The following is a 15501-nucleotide window of genomic DNA, read 5'->3' on the forward strand; positions in this document are numbered from 1 at the left end:
GTCAATTGCTGTGGCTAATCAAGAAATGTGGGGAAGGTGTCAGTACCCATGTGCTGACTGGTGGCTGTCAGACAGGAGGTGTTGTGTCTGGGTGCTTCCTGTCCTTCTGGTGGCTAAAACAAATGGGTCTCTCTTCTCCACCCAGCATCCAGGATTAATAAGAAGTGTACAGATTTAATGCCTTAGATGTGTCTTAAAGACATTTTCTTCCTTTCAAATATAGCTGAAATTGCCATATGTGTTTAAAAAATATTTTATTGGAAAATTCATAAACAGACCCAGAGAGAGCTCAGTGGCAGAAAAGTGATTTCCTTAGGAATGATGACAGAAAATAAATAGCTAAACTCACATATTTAAGGAAATGCCATGGTGCTCTCTTCTACGTTGTACTTGCATTTAATTGGTTGGGATACTTTACCTTCAGTAAATACACATTGTAGATTTCTTCCATTATTTCTTTGTTTGCTGTTTTGCAAGCAATGCTGAAGTGTGATAAAACAATGTGATCAGATTAGAAGACTATCACAGAAAATAATTTTGAAGATTTCAGTGAAAACCTATTTTATTTGTTCAACCACTGTATTTGTTCTTTTAACTTCTTCAGAGACTAATAACTCTTATTACTGGAGAAGTAGACTGTCATTTGCTCAGCCATAGATGATATCACAGCTATTTTCTATAGTTTCTTCAGTATCAGAAATGTGTTCAGGTATACAATGTAGTCAATTTTCCAAACAGATTTGATAATTACACTGAAAAGTGTAAGCTAAGAGTCATTTAGGTCATGAGGAATAATGTTATTAACTATAAATATTTTAGCCCTTTTCTTCTGGCCTTTCAATATTTTTTTATTCTTTTTGCTGTTAATCCATACCAAAAGGGCATGTAAAATGATGTAAGGAAGCTTTCAAAAGCATGAAGTGCTGAAATTGGAAGTTAACAGTTTTGTTCGCCTGTCCCTTTTTCTGACAGAATTCTCCTTGTCATTGTGTATTAAGCATTGCAGAGCAAATAAGATACTGGAAGAAAAAAAATGTACTTTCAAATTGGTGGTATTCATTTTCAGACAGATTTTGGAGCTGGTTTTGAAATTCAGACTGTGAAGTACTGACATAAACAGTTCTATTTCACAAACTAAGAGAATAATTGGGATTTAAAGTCACCTCTGAAGACCACTCCTGGTGTACAAGGGGACAACCTTAGATCAGGTTACTTATTTGGCCTAATTCTGAATGCATCCAAGGATGGAGATCCCATACACTTCTATTTCCTGTTTCACTACTTGACGACCTCATAGAAAAAAGAGAAATTCCTCATGTCCAGCTGGAATTTCTTGTGTTGCAACCTGAGTCTCTTGCCTGTTGTCCTGTCGTTGTACACCTCAAGGGAGAGTCAGGTACCCTCCTCCCTACACCATCCCATTGGGTATGTATGAATAATTGCTAAGATCTGCCTGAAGTATTTGATCTCAGGCTGCTCCAGTCACAGCTCCCTCCGCTTCTCCTCATACGACAGATGCTTGGACACATTTTGGTGTTTCTCTGGACTGTTCCAGTGTGTCCATGTCTCTTTTGTGCTGGGGGCCCAGCAGTGGGCACACCACTGCCCGTGTGCCTCAGCAGAGCTGAGCCGAGGGGCGGGATCACCTCCCTCGCCGTGATGGCAATGCAGCTCAAGAGCTGTTGGCATTCTCTGCCAAGAGGGAGCATGACTGGCCCATGGGAAATTCAAACCAGAAGCCCAGGAGCCTTCTGGCAAGGCCTCTTCCTCTCCAGTGTGTACCCAGCCCGTCCTGCTGTGCCTGGTGTGTCAGGCTGGGAGTCAGGCCATGAAAGAAGGCACAGATGTAGACAGATGAGCTCCTCTGATTCACAGTACTCTTTTTACACACCTATAGACAGCTCTTGAGGTAGACATACCTTATGAACCTTGCAAACCCATAATGTTCTTACATCAGAAACAGCCAGAAGAGATACCGGGGTGATCAGACCAACCTCTGTGCTATACTGTGTGACTGCATCTAAAAAAGTCCTTCACTAAACAGATGCCTCTCCAGCATTTTGGTTCCTCATTCTCTGCTACTGAGTAGTCTGCTTCTTTTTCCTTATTGCTGAGAGCCCTCTCAGATTTTTACCAGAAATTCAATTTAATTGTGTCTTCATAACAGCCTTCATGCAAAATTCAGCAAAGCAAGCTGAAAACACAAGCTAACTGTAATTACATTTACCTAGGACCTTTATGCTTACTTCTCTCTGAAATAGAATATTGCTACTCCTCATTTCTGTTTTCTAGAGCTTTTCATATGCAGTAACGTGTCAGTGTTTGTTTCCATATTTACACAAACAGATATGTCCATAAACACATCCACACGATGAGGACTATATTCAGAAAAGAAATGTCTCTCCTTTCTGCATGAATGGCAATGGATTTCCTTTCTTCTTCCATCTGTAGCAGCTCCATCCTCTCCCACCGTCTCCATCTGACAAAGTTGAAACCTCAGCATTCTGTGTGTTCAGAGCCTTCCAGTGGTCCACTGTGAGCAGCATTTTCTTCTGAATTTTTCAGAGTGAATCAGTTTTGCTGTCAGTGATCATCAGTCTAGCTCCTGGTGTACCAAACAGGCTGATTCCAGTTGGTTTTTTCCTGTACCCTGCTCTCCCCAGACCATAAGAATTAAACAGGATGTTTCCCAGTAGATGAGCACTTTTCTCAGCTCTATCAGTGCTTTGTATGATCAAGATCAAGCCTCATTGCTCATCCAGGGCTTATTTGCCTTTAAACACAGAGGTGAAAACTGTTATGGAGCATCTGGCACAGATTTAATGCTTCAATGTACACAGCTGAACTGATACATAATAATAAAAAGAACTACCATTGCCCTGTGCAGTATTAAAATTTACACATGGATGTGAAACTGCCACAAAGTACTAGTATCATTAATCTTGTAAAAACTGCAATCCAATAAACTCTAATTAATAACAGGCAACAATTGTTATTAACAAGCATAATAGGGAAGTAGCTGCCCAGTGTCTGGAATGCTGTTCACAGCTGTCTGACTAAATCAGTTGTTCAGTGTGTTGTGTGACACTGCTGATTCCTCAGCCTTAAAGAGCCTTGAGATATGTTGCTGAGAAATATCATGTTGTGTGTTTGCACTGAAAACCAAATCTCTCTGATAGGTAAAATGGAGCAGGTTGTCACAGCAAGAATTAATAGCAGTAGTAGTGGAAGAAGTATTAGTCGCAGTAGTAGTAGCAGCAGTAGTAATAGTTGTAGTAGTAGTAATACTAGTAGCAGTAGTTAGTATTACAATCAAAATGAAAGCAAATAAATGTGTGTGTGAAGAAAAGTACAGAAGCCAAGATATTCCTCTCCTTCTTCATCTCCTCTCAATTTGTTTCAGGAGAGCTAAACTTGAAAAAGTAATGTTCGACTGCTGAATTTCTCTAAATTGATTGAGTTGTCAATTTGGCTGGTTTTAAAAACATTTTTTTTCTCATCTTAGTCTCAATGTGTCTACTAACTGAAGATAGCACTTGGCACTTTTACAAATCATATTTACATTACTAGCATACTTAATTCAAGTTAATAATAAATTAAAACATGATACTTTGCAATAAATTGCAACATAATGCAGGAGGGCAAAATCTAACCAGACACGTGAGTTACACAGAGTACTGGCTCCAACATTCCTGCTTCCCTGTTTTTCCTGAGCACAGAGGTGTGTTGGCACAAAGGATCACTACCACAACACAGATCAGTATTTATCAAGAGCCAGCATGGCTTTTACATGTACTTTAGTGGCATAATGTAGGTTTCTTTATCTCTTGTTTCAGAAAGAGCATGGACTGTCTGTAGTTTTCCCCTGCATCTATTTGATTTGCATGAATAAAATGCAGGTCTAGTTGTGGTCTCACAGAACCACAGGAGCAAATCATTAGCCAAAGAATCTGGCATGTGCAGAGCACACAGTAGTGTGGGCCAGTAGCATCATTGGACTTCATAGCACTTCAGGGATGTAGCAGCAGCTCTCTGTGTATCTCAGTCCCTGAGGGAATGGAAGATTCATAAAGTGCCTTTTTTTCATCATTCTTTATTCTCCATGCTTTTCCTTTTTTTCTTTTTTTTTTTTGGTCTCTGGAGTTGCTTCTAAGCAACGCTGGAATGTCAATGCAAACTGATAGCTCTCCTTGAAGGAGCCAGCCGCCAGCACTGCCACCAGCAGTTTCCTCACCCTGCAGAGCCAGGAGGAGCTCTGCACAGGCTTCTTTCTGTGAAGCAGCTGGGATTTTGCACACAGTCCCACACTGCACTGTAATAAGAATGCATTTTGTTACTGCAGCACACAACTGATGAGGTTTGGACATGAGAAACAAGTTATTTCAGTCACTGAAAGAGCGAATGGGCAGTAGGAGACAAAGGATAAATATGAATGATTTAAAGGATTTGTGATGTGACCACCTTCTTACACCCTTCATCTCCTTCCTTGCTTCCTTTTTCCTTAAAAGTCTCCACATCCTATTTAGGATAGGAGTAGGCTTTGAATGCAAACTTTAGCAGCAGAAGGAAGCAAATAGCTATTCTGAGGGCACTGGTTAATGATTTTTGAGTCACCTCTCCAGGTCTTCTTCCCCAGCAGCTTCCTGCACTGAGCAGGGCTCTCTGCTTTGCCAGCTGGTGGTAAGCATGGGGTCTGTGTGGGAAGCATCGCTCTCTGCCCAGCCATGAGAGGGGCAGGTGTGCACAGCCCTGTTCCAGCTCAGCACCTGCCTTCACAAGAGAGACAGAGCCACATCTGCTTCGTTTTCTGCCTTTTTAGCATCCTCTCTAATGGCTGTCCAGCCTTTCCCCAATAAGAATGCCCTTTTCTGAGCACTAGTTGTTAAAATTAGGCTTGTTTCTCAGTTGCTTTTTTATGGCTTTGTGAAAGATTTATCCTAGGTTCAGATATTGTGTAAAATCCCACTTCAGTTGTGGTTTATATCATCACCATTTCTGCTGCAATATTTCAGGTCAGGTCTCAATCTTCTGTCTTTAACAAGTCTCCACTCTTTTTATATTGTATTAGACAGGCTTCATTTTATTGCAGGTGTTCTTTTTCTCAAGGCAGTGTATTGTGACACAATACCAAAGAGGAAAACCTTTGTTAAAGTCCGATTGGTAATGCTCAGCTATCACCCTTTGAAGAGATTTAACTGAAAATAAGTCCTTTTCACTCCAGCTGCACTGACCTCCATCTTCTGTAAATCATAACGAGGGACATTTCGTGCTACAGAAGTTAAGCATTATTTTAAAATGAGTTATGTGCAATATCCATTTCACAGTAGTAGAGAACAGAGGATAACCTGGGGCCAGATTCTCTGTTCAGATGCTGATGCAAGTTTGCAAATGGTTTTATCAAAGTCAGTGACCTTGCCACACACAGGAAAAAAAAAAGAGAATAATCAAAGCACACACTGGTAGCCCTTCTTTCCAACAGGAAAACAGTTTCTGAATTTCCTAGACCAGGCTATTGTTCAGCTAAATTGAAAGAACAGTATTGTATCATAAAGTCACAGAGTTGTGTCAAGAGCCCAAGTTGGATCTCACTAGCCCTGCTTTTATCAAACCTCAAAGTCAATGTAATTCTAGTTACTTTTGATTACCACTGGCATTCTGAAATCAGAATGAGGCACAATAATCACAATTTTCATAATTGTGTCATAGTAGATCAGCAACTAAAAATTCTCACAATGAACTGTTCTTTTTGGTTTCTTATATGAATATGCATTATATAGTGTGATTAGACCCTAATGCTGTTTTGGGTTTTTTTGAAGTTCACCTTTCTGCAGACACTTACATAAACAGTAATATTTGGGGGGAAAAAAACCCAACCAAACAAAATTGTGTTAGATTCTGAAATAAATTTGATAGCCTAACGACCTTAATATCTCACTCTTTTTTTTACTCTGTTCTGTTTCATTGACAGAAATGAGATATTCACATGATAATACATGAAATGACTCTTGTCTTCCCTGTTAATAGCAGTTTGGGAAGCAGATTATATTTTCTTACTCATTTTTCTTAACACTGATGATTATTTATTAATTTTTTCAATTTTACAAATAAAAGTATAAAAAAAGCTCCAATTCTAATTGCTAGTCACTTTGGTCATTGAACTAAAACCTGAAAATCAATGTACAGCATCCTGCTTACATCTGCTCTCAGCCTTTCCCCAAGAAGCAAGGTTTACCCTTCCCAGCAGTTTCTTCCTAAAGTCTCCCTGAGCAAGCTGAGGTCACCCTAAACTCCCACTGTGGCAAAAGCCAGGTGCACTATGTTTGTGTGGTGTTTAAGAAGCCAGAGTGGGAGTAGAGAGCGAAACCAAATGTTTAGAATGTGCAAGTGAGGCAGTACTGCATAGACCTAAGTATTGGTGTGCATAGCGTGTAAATAATGCATACTGCCCCGGATTGCTGGCACTGGGACTGTTGGGAATCAGAGCATCCTGGAGCAGGAAAGAGCAAGTTACACATGCAGAGGGCTCTCCCTGACCTACCATGACCCTGCCCTACTGTATCTGCAGTTTCCTGGGGTTTCACTGCTGGTGTGAGTGGCACAGCCCAGCTCCGATGCCTTAGCCACGCTACGTTTCACAGCTGGCCACAGTGGGAGAGCTGAGTGAAACTCCCTGACAGAGTCACTGAAGGTCCCTGTGACAGCACTGCCCTCTCTTCCAGGACCTTGCTTTTGAAATTAAGGCAGTTCTGACTGCTCAGCCATGTGCTGCCTCAATCTGTCACCTGCCTCACAGAGGCTCAGGGCCTCTCTAAGAAAGTGCAGCCCACAGGAGCACAAAGTATCTCAGCTGGAACATGCTTTTTTTTGCAGTCATTCTCCTGGTTCTTGAGTTTCACATCAAGGTTGGACTTAAAAACATGAACGGGTTTTTATTTGGATGATGCTAAAAAAGATGTGCCCTGAAATGTAGTGTGAGTTCAGTCTGGTGACCAGGTTAGAGGTAGTCCATTGTAAATCCCTGAAATGTGTGCAAGGCCTGCCAGCTCCTTAGCACCAACACTTGCTGCACAATCTGATCCCACCAGCTGCCCTATTTGCTAATGTAGATGTTAGACAATACCACCTTACCTTCCCTCTGGGCTGTGATTGAACTTGGCCTTTTGGTCTGAATTGACAGGTCCACAAGGAAGTACCTGGGTTTTTTAAGTGCCCCCACAGTTAATGAACTTCTGTAGCAAAGGCTTTTTGGAACACTCTGTCATCTGAGAAAATCTCAGGCCTGTTTTGGCTTCTGGGTAATATCTACTCTTACATTAATGGAATGGTTGAGGTCTCATCTCAAAACTTGAGCCACTCTTAACCATTTAAAGCACAGAGGAGGAAAGTGAGAGACTTCACATACCAGACTGAATGGCTGTCAAGCTCCTTGCCCTGTTACAAAGACACTTGAGTTCATTGCCTCAATGTGTCTCAGGGCAGAAATGCAGTGAAGCAAAAGGGGGTGGTTCAGGTAGCAAGAATTCATATCCTGGTTTGTAGATCATAATCTGCAGCTCTGAGTATTTGAGAAAGAAAGCTGACTGCATGTGTATTTTGGATATTCAAAACCATGACATGTTCACAGAAAGCTGTTTCACTAAACAGGCACTTTTTCCCTAAACTATAACCAATTCCAGGCTTTCAAAGTCTGTGTGATCAATAGCTGTAACACTTCCCAAATTCAAAATCAGAATTGTAATGAATCTTGCTTTAAAATAGAAGCCATTACTTCTCTCTTCTGGCTACATAAACAACATCTTTAGGGTGAAATTCATCTCAGTTAACATTAGGGATATAAAATGTAGCTGTCTGCATCAGAGCTAATCCCTATCAGCTCTTTCTAGTCAATGCAGAAAAATACACACTTTCAGGGCACAAGCTGTCTAATTAGTTTTACACATGTGCTTTAGAATAAGCTGAATCATTTCCTCAAAGTGACTGCTCTTTTCACTGACTATGAAGGAAGTTAAGACAGCTCTATGATACATAACTGTGTACTTGTGTCGCTCACCCAAAGAAACAAATTTTGAGAGAATACAATGAAAACATCAAATTTCAGGTTTTTCAAAATTGTTTTATGTATTATTCACATCAAATCCAAGAATTATGCAGTAGTATCTACATATATTTCCTAGGAACAAGCACAGAAATAAATCTCAAAAGGAGATTTGCCTAAGATGAGGGTGAATGGATTAAGAACAGATCCGAGGAGAAAGAATTGGGAGGTGTTGGAACTAGATCATCTATAAGGTCTTTTCCAATTCAAACCATTCTATGATTCTATGATTTTACATTATGTCAGTCCACTTAATAACTTTCAGGTTGTGATATGGTATTTATTTAAAAATGTAATTTTTTTACCCTACATCAGTTTCCCTGTAATGAGGAGACAAATATTATATTACCATGCATTGCTGAATGTACAGACATATAAGCTTTATTTGGATCAGGGATCATAATCCTTATTGGGATCAGGGATGATAATTCTTTTGCAGCCAGTTTCAAGCCAGAACTTGAAACTTTTTATTATATAGAAAAATTAATTACTTGAGAGTATCCTCCTCACATGTGTTGAGCTTGTAATAGGGAAAGCTGTGACTTCTCCATCTCTACCACCCCCAAAAAAATGGTAGAAATGGTAATAAATCACTGATCTGGGAGTTTTATGGAGTCTAAAATTCATTCATAGGAAGGGTAACAATCTGGTCATGGCTTGGGTGTTTAGTGTTTTTTAGGATTTTTTAGGTTTAAATACAAGCACTTTAGCTGTAGACTATTGTCCTTGTTTAGGGCAAATTTAGGGAGGAACTCTCCAATGGGATCCCTCTAGAAAGCAAATTCAAGCAGCCCCTCCCCCACCTGTTCAGGAGACATAAACCTCTTTTGAAAGAAGAAGAAGAAAACCATTTATATAACAAGCAAAGTATTCACAAACATGAGAAAATGAATCCTATTAAACAATAGAACCTCTCGCTGTTCTGAAGAGATGGCAAACTCAGAGTCCTTTTCATAGGATGCAGCTCAGCTGGCTCAGTCTCTTACCAGAGCCCCCACTTTCATTCATAAAGTCTGCACTTATTTCAAATGAAAAAGTAAATCAGTGAGTAGGCTTTCTAGCTAGTGTGACATCTCCTCCTTTTGAATTTGTATCCCATAGGTAATTGCTCTATTTGGTAAAATAGTATACTACAGTAACATTTTCACTACAGAAGGCACTCAGATTACCAGTGCATTACTTTACTCACAGTAATTTTAACTTTTTCCCATTATTAAACCCCTGGAAAATTATAGCTGCGTTATTGCAAAAAGACTCCCAGCCTTATGTTACCAGTGCTATATATTTCAGTTTATATCTAGCTTTCTATGAAAGCACCTTTATAGAGAAAACAGTATGACATTGTTTTTCCTTTTTTGTCTTATTTCTCTCCCACAGATTGTGAGCGTGGGGAAGCATGTTAAAGGATACCATTATATTGTTGCCAACCTGGTAAGATACTTTTCTAGAATTATCCCCCTACTCGGTAAGTGAAACACTCAGTTTTACTTTGAAGTTCACTTCACACAGTATTTCCCATTTGTCTCTAATATATGCTTGTATATAATACATTCTTTATGATGTGTAAAAGAACTTGGGTTTCTTATTGCAGCTATCTAGATATGACGAGCACAGTAATATAGTAAGTAATACTCCTAAATTTTATCAGAATCAAGGTAGGAGAATGAACTGGTACATGTATCTTGAAGCTGAATTAAAATTTACAGAACTATAATGATTTCTGACTCATCTTTTTATTATTAGTAACACAAGAATTCTAGAGGTAACTTTTGTATATTCCCCAGGGAACATGTATTTTCTGGTAAGATCAGCTATTTCCAGTCAAATTACTACTTCAGTATTTTACTTAAAGGCTAAACTGGACATTCAAACAGCTAATGTTCAGAAGAGGGCAAAGAAAGAGCAAATGCAGTATTTGATTATTTAAATGACTCATTCTTTAAGCCAAAATACCTGCCTGGCAAAGCACAGTGGATGTAGGACAGAGTCTAATGCATGCTTTAAACTGTTTGCTTTCTACTCAGCCTCAAGGAATTTTAGTTGACGTGAAATATTTTATTGTGCTTTGCTGCACTTGAACCTTCACTTAGTACCACTTCAGATTATATTTAAAACCTCAGGTGTTTCAAATGAGACGTCTGTACTCTTAGGTCTTATAAATGAGATTTTCAGCATTACAATTTTATAGTTCCCCAAGTAATTTTTCTCATGTAAAATAGTTGCTGTAAACAAGGAACTGGATGTTGAAATAATCTGCTAGTGAGGTATGCAGTGGAGACAAGCACATCTGATCTACTTCATCAGGGGCACACTTTGTTATTTACTGTCTGTTCAATTACGTGGGTAATATAACGTCCTGATGTGTCACCTTTTATAGTTACTGTCAGTAAGCCTTAGGACATGAATCAAATCTCTGTCCTTAACAAGTGCTTTTCCCCTGGGATATTGGGCCCTTACCCCAGTACCCCAAAATTTTTTTTCCTAAATATTTCTAGATTTGTGTTTTCACTTGTATTTTCACTGATAAATATCAATCAGAGGAATTTAAGAAAATTAAAATAAGATGCCTCTGAGCTAACCTTAGACATAGCAGCTAGGAAAGGAGAATGATTATGCATGCTTCTTAGTGCTTTAGCAGTGTGTGTTCTGCAGTTTATTGAAGTTCAGTTCTGTCTCTAAAGGCAAATTCTAGTAAAGAATTGTTCTGAACAGATTAGCCAGAGAAACCAATAGGTCAGGAGATATATGTGCTTTGTCTTCTCTTTCAGTGTTGGGATTCACTCTAGGTTTTCAATGTGTAACAGATCTAAGAGCTACCACAATCCTATTTAACAGAAGTGTTATTTTGATGTTGTTTTCCTTGCACTAACAATGAGATCCTCATGTGCTGTCTCTGCCTTCTAATGTCTAATATATTATCTCATTTTCAGTCTAAACAATGAATCCTGGAGTAAATGTATTTACAGAATAGGGTTGTTCATTTTTTGACATGCAAAAAGAAAGGGATGCATTTTTTAAAGCTTTAGTACAGTGCTTATTCCAATTTGACAACTTAAATGGAAATTGGATTAAGCCTTTAATATTCTGCAGGCATTTTTCAGTTGATTTGCCAAAGGCATTTCTTCAAAAACTGTTTGCCATTCCCAACAATGTGTTGCTCAGCTGTCAAGACCACCCTAGCAATAATGTGGCAAATCTATTTCTTGGCTTTTTTTCTTTATTACACAAATGGAAGTTATGAATGAAGGTTCAACATTATTCCCTGGTTTTAAATTTTGCCTTCTGAAGAAATTCTGCTGTTGTGCATTCTTTATTCTGCCATGCTGACCTAGAACAGTTTGGACACACAGTGGTGTAGGAGGGAAAACAAAATCTTAAATTGATTTTCTAGGGATTCAAAGATATTTCTCTGGAGAGATTTATGCATGGGGGAGCCAATGTGACTGGATTTCAGCTAGTGGATTTCAGTACCCCAATGGTAACTAAGCTGATGCAGCGCTGGAAGAAACTGGACCAGAGAGAATACCCAGGATCTGAGACCCCACCAAAGGTACTCCCCAGTGTGAAACACTGCCAAAGAAACACTCCAGTGTTTTGATTTCTGATTAACATTGTCAAATACGTGAATGAAGACTTTAATATTTAGGCAGAGGAGAAGGCAGTTGATGCTACTATTACTGGCCATTAATCATGCCTATCCTTACATTTGTATGGTGGAAATGAAAACTGCAACACATTTTGCTGATGTACTTAAATGTCTGTTGTCACTTATTCTCCAACTTCAACCCATTAACGACAGCAGATAAAGGTCAAATGCTTAACTGACAACTTAATTTCAATAAAATTTACATTAATTAGTCTAATTATCTAGGTTTCTTTGGACTGCAGATCTTTCCTGACAGATTAATTCTTCTGGATGAGATACTACTTTAACTGTAAATTCGCTATCTTTAAATTTACATATGGGGTTTTCTCTGGAAATTTTCAAGGTTTGAGGTTGAAAATTTCCAGAGAAACCCCCATATGAAAATGAAGAAACATTCAGGCATGATTTTAAAGTTAAATCTCATCCCAGAGTTCCTCTATCCTAATCCTTCACAGATGGATAAAAAAATATTTCTTTGACATATAATTTTCCTGGCAGGCAAATCACAGCACAGTTGTAAATATGACTTCAGCAAAGTAGTTCTGTTATATGCCCTAATGCATACCACAGTGCTTGAAAATGGCCCCCTTTGTGCTGGGCACTATGCAAAGATAAGCAACCAGCCCTCCCTTGGCTGAGACATTGGTAGCCTGGTAAAGTCTAGAGAGAGCATCAACATGGGTATTTCAAGACATAGCTACCGAATTCAGTGGCACTCCAAAAATTTATGTTAAAAAAACCCAAAAAACAAAAAGAAACAAACCAAAACCAAAGGCTTGGAATGAAGACATCCCCAGTTACTTCGTGACAGAAAAAATTCAACCTATAGGACACCTTGTGACAAAAGCAGAGTTATTCTGTCTGCTTCTGAGAAGTCAGCATGATTAATTGGAATCACACATATTTTATCTCGGGATAACCAAAATTTGAGGCTATAAAGCTAAATCATGTCTCAAAGACCTTATAATCTTCAAGACAAAGGAAAGGAAGAAAATTAGATTTGAATAATGGAATTTGAATTTTCAAAGTTAGCATGCATATCAATAGCAGCCCTGGGCATGTGAACAACTTTTCCTGATGCATTGTTTTTATCAGAGGACCATACTGAGTAAGCACCCCTTTGTTTATGTGGCTCCAGGCTAACATCTGCCCAAGACTTGTTCTAAACCTTTCATTTGGCATGTTATCAACCTAGAGCAGTGGCTGTAGTTAGTGTAGAAACACAGACTGCTCAGGGTACCTATCAGGCAGAGATCCAACACTTTCCAACAGGAAGAATCTACTCTTGATCATTCCTAACAGTTCCAGTAGCCTGGATGTCTGCTCATTAGCTGTGCATTTTTTTTTCTCAGTGAATTACTCTTTCCTTCTTTGCTTTTGAGTAAGTTGGGTGGATGGGGTTATTCCCAATTGTATAAGTCAAGTGGAAAAAAAAAAAAAAGAAAAAATACTTGAATATTTCAAATTTAATTTGTTTTCTTTTTAATTAATTCTTAAGATGCAGATTTTCCTACCCTAAGGAAATAAAAATTTAAAGCTGTACCTACTGAAATGTCCTACAATTGTCCCTCAGATAAAATTGCTTTTGATTTTGAGGAGAGCTGTTTTCTAAGCGAAGGTATAGAAACAGCTGCATAATGAATCAAACTAGAATTATCTTGAAACAGCAGGGGGTTTTTTTGTCAACTCTGAAGGGCTGTGTTTGTCCATCTATTTAGTATACATCTGCATTGACATATGATGGAGTACTTGTGATGGCTGAAACTTTTCGTAATCTCAGAAGACAGAAAATTGATATTTCAAGGAGAGGAAATGCTGGTGATTGCCTTGCTAACCCTGCAGCCCCATGGGGTCAAGGAATTGATATGGAGAGGACATTAAAACAGGTAAGGAGGGGCTTTATTCCAGGGATCTTTCAGAATTTTAGATACCAGTTGCGCGCTATGTGACTTGCAAAACAGTATGCACAAGGATAGTAATAGGAGAGGGAAAATTATTTTTTACTTGGAAATTGCAAGCAGCTTGGGCTGTTCAGGTTGATCTGATTTGTAACTTGGAATGAAGGCAGAGAGGAACTACTACTATTTGAAGCTACTCTTGGATCTTTTGAGATAGTTGGAACTTCCTCCACTGTACTGCTGAGTTTATTTGTTACTATTGCAAATAACCTGGCTGTACAGATATTGTCATTTAGGAAAAAAGGTATAACCACATAATATAACCTTTCAAATATGTTTCTGTCATCTTCAATAAGAGTAGATGTCTCCCAGGGAAATCACATAGGTAGTTTCGGGTTTTTTTCTTTAAAAAGAAATAACCCAGAGCTCTGGGTTATTTCAGGATTTTGAATTCCTGATGAATATGGATGTCTAGAAAGTTCCAGATCTCTGTCAAGATGATTTAGCCTTTCCTTTGAATGGGACAGTAACAAAAATAAAAATCCTGCAGTAGAATTTAAATCATTGCAAATGAGCAGACTCCACTCAGGAGAAACTTCTGAGGAGAAGTGATTGCTGACAGAGCTGGCAGCTCCGTGCCTGGAAGCCAAGGTTTCGGTCCTGGAGAAAAATCAGCAGATAGAAATGGACAGAGGGAAAGAGTAAGTGATTTCAAGCCACATCCTGACTCTTAGGGAGAGAAATAAAGCATTTTGTATGCTTCACATATTCTGTGCAGATGCACAGATCTGTAACAATTGAGAGAAACATTAAGTCAGGCTTCTGTGTTCAGGCAGACAGCATGAGACTTCCAATTCTGCCAAAGAAGTTTTCATGGCCATTTCCTGGTAAAATCCAAGCCATCAGCAATATGGCCATGGGACAAGGACCACAGCTTGGGTATTATTCAATGATGCAATAAAGTGCTGAAAGAAAGAAAAAGTGTTCTGGTTTCAGCTGAGGCACTGGTGGTGGGAAACAGCCAATTGTAAGGCTTCACATCTGGCCTTCTTCATTCTAATGCTTTGAAAACACCCTTTTCAAGCCATATCCATATCAGCCCTGTATCGTCTTCCCTGATAGTAAACTGCTTTGCTGGGGCTAAGGTTGTTGTCAAGTGGGAGTGGGAGCTACAAAGACATGTGAGCTCTGGCCAGACTTCCTTTAGGTTTTTTCACATGATGAGAATAGTAAAAAATGTATTTCTCTTTAGAACCTGCAGCTGGAAGGTGTTGATCTGCACAGCATGAAAGAAGGGAAGGTCCACTGTGTGTCTTTGTTAGCAGTTAGATACTGACATATCTAAGTCTGTTTTGAGCATGGTTCGACAGGAAAAAAGAATATAAAGAAAGCAGCCAACTTTACTTCTTTGAACTGTTCAACAGTAGGGTTCTTATGGTAATCAAAGGATGTGGCCAGGATAACTTGTGCTGCTCTGTGACATTTGAAATAAAAAGCACAAGACTGGATCTTCATGATGGTTTTTCTTCCATTTGTAGGTTCGAATACAAGGTTTGACCGGAAATGTTCAGTTCGACCACTACGGTCGCAGGGTCAACTACACCATGGATGTCTTTGAGCTGAAAAATACTGGCCCTCGGAAGGTATGTGCTGGCATTGCTATCCTCATATCATATAAATGGCTTGTGTATGATGAAATGGTCATGCAAACTTATATTAAAGTGGACTCTGTGGTTGGAAAAGGTATAATACACTGAGTACATGGATATTTCTGGTGAAAGAAGCTTTTACCTGCATTTTCTGCCATGATTCAGTTCCTCAAATTGGGGAACACAAAAAACAAGTGTGCATCTTGGAGTGGT

General features: G+C 39.0%; 1 protein-coding gene across 4 annotated transcripts in view; it reads left to right on the forward strand.

Moving 5' to 3' along the window:
* The window catches only part of GRIA4 (glutamate ionotropic receptor AMPA type subunit 4), a 215708-nt gene that overhangs the window by 131963 nt on the left and 68244 nt on the right, over positions 1-15501 (forward strand). For all 4 annotated transcript variants that reach the window (XM_009102785.4, XM_050978843.1, XM_018908441.3 and 1 more), the window contains exons 5-8: positions 9473-9526; positions 11487-11645; positions 13460-13627; positions 15178-15282. In XM_009102785.4, the coding sequence (XP_009101033.1) occupies positions 9473-9526; positions 11487-11645; positions 13460-13627; positions 15178-15282 (486 nt within the window). The remainder of the gene's footprint in view (positions 1-9472; positions 9527-11486; positions 11646-13459; positions 13628-15177; positions 15283-15501) is intronic.

Source organism: Serinus canaria, chromosome 1 (assembly GCF_022539315.1).
Source record: "Serinus canaria isolate serCan28SL12 chromosome 1, serCan2020, whole genome shotgun sequence".
Classification (NCBI taxonomy): domain Eukaryota; kingdom Metazoa; phylum Chordata; class Aves; order Passeriformes; family Fringillidae; genus Serinus; species Serinus canaria.